The sequence below is a fragment of the Drosophila nasuta genome, chromosome X (assembly GCF_023558535.2).
Source record: "Drosophila nasuta strain 15112-1781.00 chromosome X, ASM2355853v1, whole genome shotgun sequence".
Classification (NCBI taxonomy): domain Eukaryota; kingdom Metazoa; phylum Arthropoda; class Insecta; order Diptera; family Drosophilidae; genus Drosophila; species Drosophila nasuta.
In genome coordinates this window covers 9,936,918-9,955,721 of record NC_083459.1, presented here as the reverse complement: position 1 = coordinate 9,955,721, position 18,804 = coordinate 9,936,918, and the positions used below count along the sequence as shown (strand labels likewise).

General features: G+C 40.8%; 1 protein-coding gene across 1 annotated transcript in view; it reads right to left on the bottom strand.

Annotated features, from left to right (window-relative positions):
• Window positions 1-1,815: 1,815 nt before the first annotated feature.
• Window positions 1,816-18,804, bottom strand: part of LOC132796278 (irregular chiasm C-roughest protein) — a 28,985-nt gene continuing 11,996 nt past the window's right edge. The window contains 8 exon segments of the mRNA XM_060807387.1: window positions 1,816-3,416; window positions 3,512-4,060; window positions 4,122-4,224; window positions 4,574-4,834; window positions 5,309-5,398; window positions 5,400-5,510; window positions 5,876-6,476; window positions 17,217-17,365. Of these exon segments, the coding sequence (XP_060663370.1) occupies window positions 2,698-3,416; window positions 3,512-4,060; window positions 4,122-4,224; window positions 4,574-4,834; window positions 5,309-5,398; window positions 5,400-5,510; window positions 5,876-6,451 (2,409 nt within the window). The 5' untranslated portion in view covers window positions 6,452-6,476; window positions 17,217-17,365 and the 3' untranslated portion in view covers window positions 1,816-2,697.

The window sequence follows — 18,804 nt, the reverse complement described above, 5'->3', positions numbered from 1 at the left end:
TATGTGCATATGTGTGTGTGTGTTTGTGTATGTGTGTGTGACCCTTACGCACTCATTAAGCATTTTTAGTCGAGCTTAGCGAGCCATTTGTTTGCATTGTCAACTCGCCTCAATCCTCAATCCTTCCTCGCTTCCAGTTTGCCCCTGTCAACGGCCTTTATTTCATTTCATTCCGTACACTGCTTACCATAAATTTACTCACCCACACACACACACACAGAGACATACTTATGCCTGCTTTTTGGGTGGCACTTTTTAATTCCCGTGCCTGTGTCTGTGTTTGTTTGATTTTTAGCTTTTACAGCTGACAGTTCTCTGACGTGATGTGACACCACACACACACACACATACGCACACACACACACGCACCATTCTAACCCCCCATATAGGAACCCCCAACCCTCCCTTTAGCAACCCTCCGCCACAATCACAAATGTTACACCGCTTTATTTGACTTTCGAGGCCAGCTGCGTTGCCGGCTAATGATGAGCCAGCTGCACTTTGAAGTTGCTACACAAAAAATAAATAAAAAAATAAAACTCCACGTTTTTTTTTTTTGCAATACATTTTTATTCGTTTTTGTTGTTCTTCGTTTTTATTTTTATTTTATATGTATATATAAGTAATTGTTTATTTGCTGTAATTTGCCTGCTTGTTTCTTTTTGTTTTCTCATTTTTTGTTTTTTTTTTTTTTTTTTTTTTTTGTATACATAAAACATTTGTTCATTTCGCTTAAAATTACTGACAAAAAATATCGACAGCTAAAAATGTAGCAATTTTAATGCAATTCACGTCGCTTAATTGCTAAATAGGCGCACAGACAAAAATGCACAATGAAAATTGAAACAATAAACATTAAAATGAAGTGATGTGTTTTTTTTTCTTTCGTTTTTTTTCTGTTTTTGTTATGAAATGCTCTTGATTCATATATGAAAATATATATAGCTAACGACGAAGGGATTCTATATTATCAGTTAAACGACAAAAAAAAAATTACTATTCTAATTGTATATATATATAATATGTATATATAACTATAGACTATATACTCTATGTATGTTAATGGCGTACTACAGCTAGGATAAATGTATATTAATTATCGTTATACACTTAGAAGTACACTTAGCACAATTGAACTTATGAGTTGTTGTAAGTATTATTTAATGCATTCTCAATCGATAATTCTCTCAACTTCATTTTCGATGTAAACTTTCTTTGCTTTTTTTCTCTCTTTGTTTTGCTGAGCTTTAAATGTGGGCGTGTCATAAGTTAAGGCGACTGTTAAAAAGGAGTTTCAAGTATTTTTTTTTAGCTACGACAATCGAGTATTGAAATACGCTTCCATTTTGTCTACACTCTAGAGAAAAAAAAACCACTTAAGCTACGACAATGATGAAAAAATTATATATATATATATATAGATTGAAGAAGAACATTCTTCGGCTTAAATACTATCAGGTACTTTGGCATAATTTTCTTAAGCAATGCACATACAATACGCACATACGTTTTTTTTTTTGCAAGCACATTTAATAAATATCTTGATTTTTTTTTCAATATTTTTAAATCTATAAATAATTTTTTTTTTGTATTTTTTACTTTTCGCGCACCTTTTGCTGCTTCATTGATATAGAGAGAGTGTGTGTGAGAGAGAGAGAGAGCGAGAGTTAGATGATAATCTGTTTCATTTTGTTTAGGGGGAGATATGTTTAATCTAGTTGTAAACGCTTTAAGATATGCTCTTAACAGTTGAAAGTTAAGTTGATAATGTATTTGTGTGCACAAAGCGAACAATCAGGCTACGCAAAAGTTTCATTTTCTTTTTTTCATTGTATATTTTTATTTAATTGTAATTAACTTGTCTATCAATTGGTGTTTGTATTTTTTTATGTCGGTTTTCGTAATAAATATTCTTTGTAAGGCTTTTCTTTTTTTTTGTGTTTTTTTTTTTGTTGTTTTCTTTTGTTTTCTTAACATGCAGCAAGTTTCTAAGGACTTGTAAATGCGCAACATCCTAGCTTAATAGTCTATTAACCTTACGTGCTAGCGAAAAAAATTGAATTTGTCACGCTAAAGCTAAAGCAGTCGCAGCAACTTGCGCAACTGACGATGAAACACCACAAAAAGAAAAAAAAAAAAAAAAAAAATCCAATTAAAATACGTAATATTATAATGTGAAATACTAAGTATATGTATGTATGTAGTCAGTGTAGCTATCTGTACTACAATTAGTGGTTAGCCTAGTTAACGTGTATGTGCTGCCTAATCAGACCTGGCATGAGCTCTCTTCTTCTTCTTCTTTATCTTCATCCTCTTCCTTTTCCTCTTCCACTTCTACTTTTCGGTTTTCACTTCTCCGTTCTAAGCTAATGCGAATTTTTGGTTGCTAAAAAAAATCATCGTTTGCTAGGTTTTGCCTTGCCTCAGCACTTACCGCCTGCTCTTCCTCTTCCTCTTCCTTCTTGCTCGCCTCACCATGCAACGGTAATTTTGGCGCCCAACGACTGTGGCTGTGGCGCCCACTTGAATATGCTTTATTTATTTAGTTTTATTTTCTCTTATTTTTGTTGTTGTTGTTGCCTTTGAGATCAGTCTTACGAGTGTGCTGGCTGGAGAGTTTGGCTTTTAGGGGGAAGTTGCAATTGCAGTTGCGTCTGCAGTGCTGACCTAACAAACGTCGTTCCATCTCACCTCCACTTAAACCGCCGTTGGCGGTGGCAGCAGCGATGAGTTCGATGTGCGCAAATAAGGATTGCCATAGATGGCGCTGTAACGTGGATCCACACTCAAGGCCATCGAGCTGGGAACAACCACATGGGTGGTTGTTGCCGTGCTCTGATTGCTGCAGCTACCATTTGGCGACGAACTCACCACCGATGCCGTTGTCGACTGCAGACTGGGCAGTCCGTTCTCCTGTCGTATCTCCCTTGCCCCGATAATGCTGCCGGTCAAACTTCCTCCGCTGCTGTTGGTCAGAAAAGTCATCGGCACACTCTGCACAGTCGACTGTTGTTGTTGCTGCTGCTGCTGTTGCTGGTGATGTTGTTGCTGCTGTTGCAATTGCAGCTGATTCTGATGATTGTTCTGCAGTATGGTGGAGCTGCCATTGGATTTGGTCGAGCAAGAGGTCAAGTACTGTGGCGGTGGACTGTAGTGTGTACTGTAGTCGCCATAGGGCACATAACCCCCCGAGATGTCCACCTTGAGATCACTGTAGTTGGAGGTGCGATCGCCCGCCTCGAGTTTGCAACTGACGCCGCCGTTCTTGGTGATCTGATGCTCGCTAATGACATCGGCTGGCGGCAGCTTGGTGCGTTTCTTGCACTTGAAATAGATCAGTATGATGATGGTCAACACCATGAGAATGGCCACCGCCGAAATGCCGCCCACAATGGTCATCAACAGCGAAACGCTCTCTGTTAACACCGAGGGTGAAAAGTAAGTAAAGTACAGATGCAAAGATTAGCATAGGAAAGACAACTCAACAAACGCCTCGTACTCTTCTACTTACTCTTTGCCTGCAGTTGTATCTCGGCCACATCGTTGCCATAGTCATTGACCACGGTGCAATTGTATTTGCCATAGTGATACGCCTGGCTGTCGCGTATGATCAGGGTGCTCTTCACACCGCCCGGCACCGCATCCACCAGTATCGAATAGTCATGTCCCGACTCCGAGCTAATCTCCTGGCCATTAAACGTCCACGAGACGTGACGTGCACGGGGCACACTGCTGGCAATGCAATCGATACGCGCCGTATCCCCAATCAAACCGTATTGTGTTCGCTGTGAACTGATGCTCGGTGAACCCTTGAGGTAGACATAGGCATCCGCTGAGATCTCGGCATAGCCGGGCACATTGGCCTTGCAGTAATAACGTCCGGCTGTCTCGTTGCTCACGCTGAAGGTCAGATTGGAGCTGGTGCCGACCACTCGATCGCTGGGATGTTGTATCCACACAATCTCCGGTTGCGGATTGCTGTCCACCTCACAGTTCAAGGAGACAACGCTGCCCACATCGGCCTCCATGGATTGCGGACGCTGCTTGAAACTGGGCGCATCTGGATGCGGAGTTTGGGGGTTAGCTCTGAAAGTTGCTTCAGAAGTTGATTCAATACTTACAGCTAATGTCCAGTGTTTCGCTATCCTCGCTCTTGCCCACTGAATTCTGCACTTCGCATTTGACAATTGCATCATGGAATTTGCGCGTTACATTGCGTATGACCTGAGAGCGAAAGAGATAGAGGGGAAAACTTAAAAGATTGGCGCAAATTGTGGGAACGTTAGCGCTTTCCGGCCAACTGGCGCAACTGGTTCTGTGAGAGAGATCGAGTCTAGTGTGGCTAGAGTTGTAATTGGCATGACAAAATCGCTGTGGCCAGCATTATTATACAACACAGCAAAGCACAAGCAAGTTGTGCTCTAATTATGCCCCGCTCGCTGATGGAATGTGGACGTGGCCAGTGCAGTGCAGCAATCATGTTCCACCAACCACAATTGCATAACATCATCGAGTCGAAGAGAAATGGTCGAGATAGAGAGAGAGAGAGAGAGAGAGGGGGAGGAACACTTACCATCTCAGTTTTTTGACCGTTTATAATTGGCTCGTCGTTGATGTACCAACGATAACGGACATCGCTCGGATTGGCATCGGCCCGGCACTCTAGTCGCACCTGTGCATGCTCCACAATACGCTGAACGACGCCAGTTCCCAACGGGTGAGTGATTCCATTCCCATTGCCATTGCCAACGCCATTGCCATTGCCATTGCCATGACCGCTTCCGCTTGTCGTTGTTCCAATGACATTCACCTTGACTTTGGGCGCATATTTAACCTGTTGTCGAATGCAAAAGATTAAGAAATCAGTTTACTAATTACAACATTTGAGTGCCACACGCAGCTGAGACATCATCACAACCCCAGGGCCCATTGATACAGCTTAACACTGGAGACTGACAGGCTGAACACAGGCTGTCGTTGTAAGTCCCTGCTTCTTTCACTTAACTCTCGGACATTGCCTTATGCTTCATGTTTCGCTATGAATTAGCCCATCACTGTCAAGAGCTCCCCCCACAAACAAAAAAAGAAAAAAAAGAAAAACCCCGGACCTACGCAATCATGCTGAATTTGTGGGAAATGGGGATGAACATCCCCCAGGAATATTGATAGTGCAGCTCAAGCGTTGACTGTGACGCGTCAGCGCATAGATAGCTAAAGCCGAACGATGCTAAAATTGCAATGGTGACCAGCACTCTCGAAAGTTGGGTGAGGAGGGGAAAGGTGGTCGGATGATTTTATTGTCTCTTACCTCGACACGTATTTTGGCAGAGCGATAGGTGCGGTCGGCCGTGTTCTGTGCCTGGCACGTAAAATTCGTGTTGTGGTGCTCCTTTTTTGGGCGTGAGCCGCAGCAGCGATTTGGCCGTATAGCGTCGCAGATCGGGCAGCGGTATGACTGTGTACTCAATGTTATCCGTTAGAACGTTGCCTAGGCCATCAATCCATGTAATCTGCAGAGACATGGGCGAGAGAGAGAGAGATGTTGAGGAATGGCATGGAATTTTTGGTGGGCTAACTCAATTGGGGAGCAAAACCAAGTTAGGTAGTTAGTCCCACAGTCAGTTAGTCAGTTAGTCGCAGTCAGTCAGGTGGTCAGTTAGTCATCGTCTGGCTGACATCCATTGTTTGTTTGATTAGTTTCGAGCGCAGCTCGTGTGAAAGTGCTGCTCTCTCCACACACACACATACACACACACACAGGCTGCGGTTTGATTGTTAGCCAGGTTCCCCCTCGAAATGGGGGTTTCGTTTCGGGATACTCGTGTCTGTCGGGGTTCAAAATTGTCTACATTGGCTTTTGGGCTTGCACACTCACCTCGGCTGCGGGTTTGCCGCCAATCGAAACGCACTCAATCTCCACCTTGCGATCCTCGGTGGCATATATGACATCGCCCTGTGTGATTTTCGGTGCCTCTGGCGGCACCAGAACTGTGAGGCCGGCGAATGTGGAGCGTATGGCCGGTTGGCCTTCCGGGCCAGGACTAACCTGGCATTGATATTTCGCATCATCGTCGAGCATCACCGGATAAATGTCCAACGAATAGTCGCCTTCCTCGTCGCTGCCCACCATCGCATAGCGTTCGAAACCACTCAGATCCCGGGATGTGCCGAGCCCAAAGTCATCCTTGGTCCATTGCAGAGTGCCCTGTTTGTTGATGACGCGGCAGGGGAGTGTCACCCGGGCACCGACCACAGCAGTCTGGTCTTGTGGCTCCATTGCAAATCTCTGGTTTTGATAGCTCGTGTACAGCGACGAGGGCGAGCAGCTGGCCGTGTCCACAGACCATGTCAACAATACCAGCAGCGCCTTCATCATCAGTGTCATCGTCATCGTCATCGTCATCGTTGTCGTTGTCGCCATCGTTGTTGTCTCTTTTCGCTTCGTTGTCATACTGTGTATGTGTTGTTGTTGTGGGCTGTAAAGAAACGCATGAGATGGAAAGAGATGGAGACATTAGTCAAGTGTTGGAGGAATTTCAATGCACGCCCTAAAAGTATGCAACGCTTAATTTGTTTGCCCTGAGTTTCGTTCAATTACAGTTACTCAACGAAGCCCAACGACACCGAAGCGTAGTTCAAATCGTAAACGGAATATTTTTTCATGATTTGCTTTTTGCATTTTGCATTTTGTTGTACAAATTCGTGAACAACTGCCTCAGGGTCTTTTAAAGTATTATTATTACGTTTATTGTTTATTGTTGTTTATTGTTTATGTTCGCCGTATTGCTGCTTGGGCCGGGTCCATGTTTTTATTTTGTTTTATTTATGTTGTTTCTATGCTTTCGGCGCGCTTGAAAGTGCAGACAGTCTCGTACGTGCGCGAAAAACAACAACAAGAAAAACAAAAGGGAATTACATTCAAATTAGCCGGTCCCCAAAAAAAAAAAAAATAAATAAAAAAAAAAAATAACAGCGACAACGAAAAAAGTGTCTGCGGAGTCTCAAGTGCGAGGCGGCCTAGAGCTTTACGACAACCGAAATATGTTTGTGTATTTATGCATGTACACACACAAGTAACATACAAACACAATCACACACACACACAAACATGTATGGACATGTGGAAACACGTGTATGTAGCCATAAAGCGGAATGTGTAAGAATGTAGCCAGCAATTCGTAAAATGTGAAAAATGTGCGCGTCGCGTCATAAGTAAAAAAAAAACCTAAAAAAAAAATGAAGCGAAATATGATATGTTGCCCCATAAAAAAAAAACAAACGGGGAAAAGGGTTGCCAGACACAGCCTAGGCAGGGAGGGGAGGGCAACCCTGTAAGTATTACTTTTATTCAAGAGAAACAAAACTTGCTCCATTTAGTAAATAGAATTATTATCGAATAGCGCGACGTTTGCTCAACAAATTAATTACCACTATGTTAAATTGTGGAAATGAAAAACTCTATCGCTAATTTGAATATCGATTAACGCGACAACCCTGCTGTCAATTATTGGCCGCATTATTAAACAGTTCTGTTCGACAAGGTCAACTCAATATTTTTGTGTAATTTATTGATGGATTAAACACCAAAACTTTTTGATTGTCATATCGTTTACGCGAGCAATTAACAGTCTGCTGTTGCTACTGTTGGCAACCCTAGCGTAATTAAACGGCTATTGACCTAGACTTGCAAGTTTTCCGTGCTGCTACTCTGCAAAATTATTGATTTTCTGCATATATCGATTAAGTTGCGAGCAGAACAGCCAACAACAAAGCATTGAACTCAAAGGAATATTATAATAAAAGATAACTATTCTAATGTTGTGAAGGTTTTAGGAATTTATAAAGAAAAGCAGGTGGCTACACAGAGAGAAATGTTGTGGGCTAAACATTCTGCATATCTATAGATAATTCCTTGATTGAATACTTGATATCGAAATTCTTTAATTTTGAATTAAAATTCTATAAATTTCTTATTTATTTTACTGCGTATTCATTTTAAGAATCCAAGCCGAAAATATTTGAATTTATTAAGTACTATTTTTTCTCCCACGTAATTCCCAGCTCTAGACGGCTTGGCTAGTTCCCATACACATCTATCATATGTTCGTTCAAGGACATTGACAGCACAAAGGATTCGCTGAAGTATTCGCGTAACCAAGGCACTAATGATTTTTGCAAGTCGCCTTCATTTATTTTATACCTTACAGTGATATCTATCGATTAGTAAACTGAGTTATGACTGTGTGTGTGTGTGTGTGTGTGTGTGTATAGCTATCTATTAGCACAATCTGACCAATCAGCCGCAGGGCTGCATATTCCCGCCCCCTCTCCCTCGCACCCATCAACTTCTGTTAGCTCCAATTCCGATAGCAATATGTATAGTTCTTCTCCTCCACCCCGCTTCGTCTTTCGCACCTGTCAGCGGTTGGTTGGCTTGTCGTCAGCTGCGCCCTCTGCATGGATTTTCTCACGCATTTTTGTTCACATATTCATATGCTCCACACACACACACACACACAAACACTCACACATACACATGTGTAGTAAGTAGTTCGCTTCCGCCACTTGGCGTCTATTGCTTTTCAACTAATTTTGTTTTCTTGTAGTTCGCGGCTGTTATTTGTTTTTATTGCATTTATACGGAAATTGGCGCTCCCCGAAACACACAGTTGGGAGCGGGGGGGAAAAATTATAGCAAAGCATAAAAAAAAAGGTGAAAAGAAGCAGAGAAATCCATAAAACCGAACAGAACTCCAAAACGCACTACTCCAAAAAAAAAAAAAAAATAAACGACGACGAAGACAAATAAAATACGACAAAGACGCAAACGCAGACGTAGACGAAATAAAGATTACCGCGTTTGCTTCCGTTTGACTTCACCAAAAGAAAAGAGTGAAGAACACAGAGATAGCTGAAGAGCGAGAGAACGCATGCAGCTGCTGCTGAAGACCCCAAAGACCTGGAAATTACAAAAAATTAGAGCCATGCCATGCCATGCCATGCATTGGGGAACTTTTTTGGGTTGCGAGACCATCGCGATCATCGCTAATTAAAAGTGATTATAGACACGCTCGTTTATCGCCCCATCCCCATCCACACCACACGTACACAACTATTTCATCTCCTCTCCTCTCCTCTCCTCTCCGTCTCGTATCTTTTCGTTGTAACTTTTATCTTAATGCTGGTAATTGTCGGACAGCAAAAGATTTCACTTTCAACTCGATTTGATAAACAATGCGTTGTCATTTGATATAAAAATTGTAGAGCTTGCGATTGACCTTAAAAACGTGAGATCATTTGTGGCAATATTTAGACAGAAAGCTCAGTGGAAATTGTAATTTTTTTGGAATAAACTGATATTTACTTTGCTGATGAAGAAATTAGCTTTAAGTCCACTTCCCCAGTTAATAAAAGATTACAAAAATTAACTTATACATTTATAAAGAAGAAATTGGCTTCAAAGAATATCAAATACGGTTAAGGTGTAGTTAGTTATTTGATTTGCAAGTTTTCTTCAAATAAATAACTAAATCAACTCTAAAATCTATAATACTTTTTCATATTCTGCTGATGAAGAAATTATTAAAAAAAAAAAATCGAATCACTCTTTTTGTGCCAGTTTTCTTCAAATAAATATCTAAATGAATTATACATTTTTCGTCCACTGCTGATAAAGAAATCTGCTTCCCAACTTAATAAAATATTTAGCTAATATTTACAATTGTAATTTATAAATATTAAAGTAAATAAATGCTACTCATTCATGCTGTGAAACTCGCTTTAAATATCTAGCTTAAGAAGCTTGCTTTTTTATGAATTAATTTGATATGCAATTTATAAAGAAGAAACTTTATTAATTATACTTTTTCAGCACACTAAAGATGATCTTTTTGTTGTTTCCTTTTAGCATAGAAAGCTGTTTGTAGCTTTGGAAATGGTTTCACATCAATCTTGTGCAAATGTTGCGAAAGTTCTTTAATCGAATTGTAATGATATTTTCAACGCTCTCACGAATCAACAATGCAGTCGATATGTATTCAAAGATTTTCGAATCAAGCTGTTTGATTTACCAATCTCTCTCTCTCTCTCTCTGTCTCTATCTATTTGTTGATCTATTTGTGGTGCTGTTGTCTCGCTCTTTTGCTGTTTGACGGATTTGCAAAGCATGGGACTTGGGGAGTTTAGCTTGATACCAAAATGCCAATCACTTGGCAAAACAAAAACATTTCCGTTCGAAACGTTTTCCGCTCTAGTTTTCAATTTTCGCTGCCGCATGTTGCTGCCGCTTGCTGTTGCTGTTGCCGTTGCAAGTTGCCAGAGAGTTGCCCCAACTGGCAGCAAAAGATACAGTAATTATTTTCAGGCGACGCTTATCACACATAAATCTTTAGCTGGTCTCTGGTCAACCAATCGATACAGCAACAGCAACAGCAACAGCAGCATCGATGAGGGCAGCAAGGAAGATGACGAAGCAGAGGCGAGGAAAGTGAGGGAAGGGAGGAAAGTGTGGGGAGAAGCAGCCAAAGCAGCAGCAGTTGAGAAGGAAGGCAGCTTGTTTTGTCAGCGTCACTTCCCTGCCAATGGGCTTCCTTTACAGGCAGCTGCTGCTGCGGCTGCTGCTGCTGTTGCAAGTGTTGCTGCTGGGGCTGGAGCGAGTGGCCAGTGGTCGCAAGATGTTGCAGCTGCAGCAGGCGGCAGGCAGCAGGCAGCATGCGTGTGCAGCATCCTTTACGCAGCATGCCAAGCATCTTTGCGATATTTATAGTCGGGCAATGTGCTGCAAACTGCAAACTGGGGAACAGGTGCTGCGGCAACGCCCGACTTGCAACTGCTGTAACTTGCAACTTGCAACAACAACAACAACAACAACCAAAGTCCAGCGCCAAGCCAAGCCAAGAGTCTGCAATGAAGTTATTTTTGTGATGAATGTGAGCTTGGTGGACTCATCGCCCATCGCCCATTTGTGCCCCATGCTAATTATTTTGCTTTGCTTGCCCCGGTCGAACCAGTTTCTTGAGCCAAACCCCAACTTGAGTCCCCAAACAACAAACTAAAAGCGACTGAAGCGAATGCTGCTCTCAGAGACTGGCATTATTATCATCTTTTAGTTATTAGATGCAAGCTGCTGCAGCGGATGTTCAGCTTCCTTTAGCTCACAATACACACACACACACATACACAACGCTCTGCGAGAGTTTTGTCATTTACAGTTCGGCTTTGAGTTTTGGCCTCATTGGGGAGCTGCTAGCAGACGAGGCAAATGACCAAACTAAACGAGCCGACCATCCAACCGAACACACACACACACACACACAACTGACTGCTTGCGACCTGCCTCTCTCATAAATCAATAAAAAGCCCACCTGGTGCAAATAACTTTTGAAAAATGTATATTGAACCGCAGCCGCTTGCCTTTGGCTTCGACTTTGCTTCTTGACTTGAGTTGGGCCACTTTCTACGTCAAAGATTTAATGGCCCACATTGCAGCTGCAAAAAAACCAAACACCAGCAGCTGACTGATACAAGAAGTGCACAACTCCCACAAAATATCAGCAGAAGACAGCTTAAAGTTATGGGTGATGTAGCAGTTAGCAATTGCAAGTTATGCCCATAATCAAAGCTGATTGTCGCGCATATCCTGCAGCTTTTGTCAATTGATATTAATAGAAGCGAAAGTGGGAGGGAAAGAGGAGACAGAGAGAGAGAGAGAGAGACAGCAAATGAATAGTAAGAGAAAGAGAAAGAGAGAGAAGCTCTATTGAAAGGATGTATTTGACTCTGTTTATTTAATGCACGTAATTTTGAATAGCTTTAAGAAAATGTTTGAAAAATATAATATATATATAATATAGTATCATTAAATACCAAATATTTTTGCATATTAACTTTATTTCAATCATCAATACAACAATAAATAACCTAAAATCAGGAGTTTATAAGCAGAAGACAGCTAAGAGTGATGTAGCAGCCAGCAATTGCAAGTGATGGCCATAATAATAGCTGCAGCTTTTGTCAGGCTTAACAGACAAGTGAGGTTAATTGAAGTGAAAGTGGGAGTGAGACAGAGGAAGAGAGAGTGTGCATAGTGTGTGTGTGTGTGTGAGGGAGAGAGATAGATAGAGATAGAGAGAGAGCGAGATGCAGATAACAAAAGAGAACGATGGCAATATCAAGACAAATCAGGCTCAATCTTAAATGGGACATTAACTAGCAGTTAAAGTGTCAACTGTACCTAAAGTCAATGTCGATGGCTTCCTCACACACACACACGCACACACGCACACACATACACGCACAGAATTGGACACACGCACACATGCACTGAGGCACAGCAATGGCCCTCGGGGACCGGTTAACCCTTTGCAAAAAGGGGCTACTTAAAGGACTTTTGCTGACAAAATGAAAATGGCAACTGCAAAAAGAGAAAGCCAAAGCAGCAAGAAGAAGACACAACACAACAAGAAAACGAAGAAGAAGAAGAAACAGCATAAAGAGAGGAAGCAGAGGCAGCAAATAAAGGTAAAGGATATTGGCCAGCTTGAAGTTAGGCAGAGATTAGGACAATTAAAAAAAAAAAAGGGAATGCTTAACAATTAAAATCAATTTGTGTGTCCCATATGCATGTGTGTGTGTGTGTGTGTGTGAAAGCTGCACTTTGTTGTCAATTTGTTTGCCTGAGCAAATCAAGTAAAAGGCTGCTGGGACCAAGTGCCAAAGTCAAAGCAAAACCAACAAATCCTGCTGCCAGACATATTCACAAGAGAATAAGACATAAAGAGAGGTGGAGAAAGAGAAAGAGAGGGGGAGAGGGAAGAGGGAAGAGAGGTCGAGCGATTGCCACACAACAGTCCAGTGTCAATAAAAAGTCGAGGCAAACTGGCAAAAAATAAACTTAAATCGCCTATTAATGGCCACGCAGACCTCAGCAACTACCCCAACCCCAACCCCCCAAAAAGAGTCTTCCCCTCTCTCTCACACACACACACACATACACACAGAGATAGGGAGAGATCCTTTCAAGTTTTGTGTGGACTATCTACAAAGTCAGCAAAAGTTAAGTTGCGTCCTGCGCGCAGGAAATTCGAGATAAAAAGGGCTACTCACTTGTTTATGTATATGCCATGTTGTATGGAGGGACAGGAGTCGGGAAGGAGGAGGGACAAGTGAAGTGAAGTGAGTGAAGTGAGGTCCTGCCTGGCATTTGCCAGCTTATCGTTTTGACATTTAATCAGTTCACTTTGCAGTTCTTTTTCTGCTGCTCGCTCGGAAATTGAGGCAAAGTTTTTCGGCGCTGTTAAGCGAGTGAGGAGCATTCAAAGCGGGGACGAAGCGGAAGGTCGCTAAACTTGTGTTTGACCGCGCATAATTAAAGCATCTTGACAGTTCGACGGGCACATGGGAGGAGGGGGAGAGATAGACCCCTCAGGCTCATTAGCATAATTCTAACATAATTCCCTCGACATGCTACACAGCAACAAAAAATTATGAAACAAAATCATGTGTATATGTGGCCCCCTTCGCTACGATATCTGCGCATCTTCATCTCCCTCTCTCTCCCGCTCTCCCGCTCACCATCTTCATTCCCTTCGCTTAACAAGCAGAAAATCAGAAGAAGTCCAAGACGAACAAAAAAAAAAACAGAAAGAAAAAAACAAGCAACTTGACAGCGACAGACGAGAAAACTGGACGACGAGCGAACGAAAGTTGCTCGGCCACATCGAAACAGAATTTCAATCAGTAAATTGAACACCTGAACTTAACTGATTTCGTGCTGTGGGTCTCACTCACTCGCTATATAGCCATGGGTCTCAATCTGGGTTTGGCCAAAAAAAAAACCGAGGGAGAAGCAGCGTGCGAAGGCGAAATTGAGAAAAAGAAGATGTTGCCGCCGCAACGACGACGACGACGACGACGACGACCAAGAAGAAGAAGAAGAAGAAGAAGACCAACAACAGTAGCAACAGGCAACACAGGCAACAAGGGGCGCAGCAGGAAATTAAGACAGGTAAAGAAGCAGGGACTCTGAGAGAAGAAGGGGAAAGCAGAGCGGAATGGAGCTGAGCTTGATATCCCTGCCCAAAAGTGACACGCAAACCAGCTTGAAGTCATCATGCCAACTGTCGACCACAGCAACGGCAACAGCAACAGCAACAGCAACCGCATCAACTTCGATTTCGATTTCGTTTTCGTAGCTCCAACTGCAAAATGCTGTCAAAAATCTTTGAAAGAAAATGCATGTTTATGGTTTTGTATTACAACAGCGAGCTGATCTCAAGACGCTTGATTTTTTTTTGTATAACTTTAAGCCTTATTAACATATTTTATGCTGCCTTCTCCCCCCGTCTCTACAATCTCCTTCTCCTTCATTCTCTATTCCATTCAAGCTCGCCCACACACAACCGACACACGACACACAACAAATAAAAATATAGTATAGTGAAGAGAAAAAAAAAGCAACAGCAACGGGGTTTTTAAGCCACACTTTTGCCATAAGACACAAGACATTGGGGACGTGGAAAGGCCGTGTGGGCTGGCCCAAAAGATCGATCCATAACAACAACATCAACAACAACAACAACAACAACAACAACAGCAACAAAGAGCCATTGAGTCTATGTTGAAATTTGTTGTTGTGAAATGACCACAAAACCGATGTACAAAAAAATACAAAACTGGATTCTATGCACAGTTGCTTCTGCTAAAAAAAAAAATAACTAAAAATTCTGGCAGAAATTTGACGAAATCTTAATACACTTTATAAATGAGCCTTTAAGTATTATACCCGCTACTTATAGGGAATAGAAGGGTATTATAAATTTGTGTCAGCAGAAGAAGGCAAAAATCGAATAACAAACGTAATTTGGAAGCTAGAGAATTTTTGTACTGCTTTAACGATATACCGAATATGGCTTTTGGTATATTTTAGTATTTTTTCGGTATATTATTTTGTACTCTATGCTATATATATTTTCAATGCAGTACTATTTAAATATATTAAATATACCACTTGACCAAATTTCATTATGTTTGCGGTATTTTATTGTTTTTTTAAATGTAACACCGCATTGTTTTGCTTTTACTCAAAATGGGTAGCAGGTATTCCACAGTCGAGCACATTTGACTGTAGGTTTCTTACTTCTTTTATTTACATTTTATTTTTCTAATATTTTGTATGTTTATTTTGCAAAATTAGTAATATAACATTTGCACAACTTTAGAGTATTTTGTAAGCTTTTTTAATTCATGTTTTAACTAAAATTTATCCATTCTAATCTCTAAAAAAAGGATTTGTATAGTAAAATTGCTAAACTTAACGTAGTCCAAAGATTAAACATATTTTCTCTTAGTCTCGTCAAAGTTTAACAACGATTTGCCGCAGTTGAATAAAGCCAACGATTTATTGATTTAATTCAAAGATTAAACATATTTCCTCTTAGTCTCTTCAGCGCTTAACAACGACAACAACTATCGATTCAACTAAAAGCATTTTTATTAGTAATATTAAAATGTTTCATTTGATGAGATTAAATTCTTAAATTTTAATTTGAAATCGTTTCATTTCGATGACACCAAATTCTATTAAGACCCTTTTGAGAGTTTTGTCATTTAAGTTGAAATTGAAATAGCATTAAATTGCACTTAAAGTCGAAGAGTTTTATTTTAAGGCGATTCTCTTTGTGCAGCCACAACTTGCAACAATTAAGCGGCAAGTTCTGTTCTCCACACACACACTCACACACGAACAAATATATATATATAATTTATATATAGTTTGTTGAAGTAACCTACTTTTGTGTGCTGACAACAAGTTTTTTGGTAATAAGAAGAAGTTCGACAACAGCAGCTTCTGGACTTTTTGACCAGGCCAGCTGATGACATTGTTGAATGCCACCTCTTCTCAAGTCGAGTCATCTCTTTTTATTATTTGTCGATGGTGCCACAGTTGTGTGCAGCTAATTGAGTTATATATGCGAGAGCTATACAATATAACATACAATATATATCGAAAGTCGTCGTCGCCACATGACACAGCGTAAAGTGCAACCAAATGGTGCACAGGTGAACGTGGAAAAAAACTATTAAAAAACAAAATCGAGAAAGAGAAATACAAATACAAATCAATTCAATAAATTTAGATTGAGACTCTTTTCTATACAGGTTTCGGGCTTGGGTTTTTTTGTCGATTTTTGGTTTTGGTTTTGGTTTTCGGTCGCGTTGTGGGGCCTTTACTTCAGCTTCAGCTTCAGCTCCAGCTCCAGCTGGCTGGCTTAGTTAGTGCAGCGAGTTTTGAGCTAACGAATCGAATCAAAACGTGTTGGAAAAGAGCATAATAATGAACTGCCAGACGATATAGACAAAGAGTTGGCGACCCACTCACAGAGCAGCGTTCGAGTTTTTCTTTATGGTTTTTCATTTCGTTTGTGGTCGGTCCAGTTGCAGCTCAAGTGAAGCCATGTCTACCTCTCTCTAAGAGTGTGTGTGTGTGCTGTGTGTGTTGTGTGTGGGCGTGTGTTTGCCAGCGCCATAGCATACGACACCTTCGACATCGCCATCGCCATCGCCATCGACATCGACATCGTGGTCCGACTAAATCCGATTATAACTAATTATTATGAACGCCAAACTGGAGGCAAGTTTTGCCAGAGTTGTCAGCATGCTCAACGCTTTAGTTGCTCTGTCTCTCTCTCTGTCTCTCTCCCACTCTGTCTATCTCTGTCTCTCACTCTCAACTTGCAGCTTCAGTTCGAAACGTTTTCAAATGCTGCCAAGGGCTTGGCGTGGGCAGTTGTCATTGTTGTTGTTGTTGTTGTTGTGGTTGTTGCCTCAGTTCAGTTGCAAATGTCAAAGAAAACTTGGCTGCTACATAATGCATGTGGCATGGCAGCAACCGCAGCAGCAGCAGCAGCAGCCTTGATTAACTTATTTTTAAATCAAACATTTTTTAAGTTGATTTTAATTCCAATTTAGTGTTTTTAAAGCGACAATTTTGAAAGTTGGCAAGTGAAAAGTGGCAACTCTATGACAATCAGAGTGAACGCAACAATTATGCTAGTTGGTTGTTTTGTGCACACACGCTGCGTATGCGTAATATGCACAGTTTATTGCCACATTTAGCGATGCTTAATTTTTGGCCTTTTGTGCAGTAATCGTGAAGCGAGTTTATATATATTATTTATGTGTGTACTTGCACAAGTATTTTTGTCAAATAGACTTACCGTTGCCCCTCTTCAAGGCTCTCTGTTGCTGTTGTTGTTGTTGTTGTTGTTGTTGTTGTTGTTGCTGCTGTTGTTGGCAGTGGACTTTGCTCTGTGGCTTTGACGCAACTTCAAGCAGGAAGGCAACAAAAGAAAAAAAAAAACACACGCTGCAAGAAAAATATGTATATAAAAGTCAGCTTATTAATTTAAGGTTCTCTTGTGTACATATTAATTGTTGTTATTGTGCGATATTGTTGTTGCTGTTATTGTTGTTCTTGCTGCTGCTTGGCCATAAACACGCACGAGTCGTGTTAGGTCGCGCCGGCTTCCGCATTTGGCCAGCAAGGTCTTTGGCTCTCTCTCTCTCTTCCGACAGGATTGTATATCACAAAAATGTTTATTAGACTTAGGCGGAATGGTTCTGCTCTATATATATACTATATAGAGTATATAGCGCCGGCAGAGCACGCGTTTTTCGCATAAAATCGACATTTTTATGCAGTTCTCATAATTACGAGAACATGGAATGAGGAACGAGGAACGGAGAATGGGCAAAACTCTTGTCTAGCTGTTTTTGTTTATTATGGCCCATAATTGTTGCAATTTTTATATGCTTGTATATCGAAAATTGATTATGGACCGGGGGTAAACAATTTGATTACAACTCGCTCTCTCTTCCCCTCTCTCTCTCTGACTAAATCGCATTTAATTTATAAGTTGCTTCGCTCTTTAGTTTGCCGCAGCTGGCCAAGAAAATTCTTCAAAGCCAACTCTGTGTGTTGTCGGTCAAAGTCTCGGAGTTTTTGCTCAAATTCCATACATATGAAATAGTTTTTCCAGCTCAGAAAATTCTTGTTTTATGCTGCTAATGCAAGTTTTTAATTGAATTACGCAAGTCGTAGACAAAATGGAGACAATATGCAGCCCAAGCATGAGACACAGACAAACAATAAGGCGCAGAGGAAGAGAGAGAGAGAATGGGAGAGACAGAGAGAGGTAGAGTTGGAGTCATTGTCACAGACATAGACAGATGAACAGACCGAGAGACAGAGAGACAGACAGACAGACATATAGATAGATGGATGGATGGAGAGACGTTCTGTGAGGAGGACAAACAATTGAAATATTTGTAAAATTTCTGCATGCCATTTTATGGCATTGTTCTATTGTTATTGTTGCCATTGTTGTTGTGTGTAGCTTTTTAGATGCTCATCAATGCCATTTAGTAGGCTCTGACAGGCTTTGCAGTCAGTTGGGAATGTAAAGACTTTCGAAATGGCAAGAGAACTTATATTTAAACTCTATTAAATAAAGCATTTGAAATGCTGTAAACTATGCATTTAAGTTAAGCTGTCATTTTAATAGAATTTTGCAAATCAATTACAATAGAAAATATATAAGGAACATTTTGAAGTAATTCAGATATCACCAAAATATATGGATACTATAAAATGGTTATGATAAAAAGAATAAATTAAAGCTTATTATTTGCTTAATATTATTACGAATATCCATTAATTGACAACTAATGAAATATGATCAAAATTAGTATACCAAAAAATAGAATTTGTGTTGCACACTAAAGTTTAATTTCGTAACAAGAAAA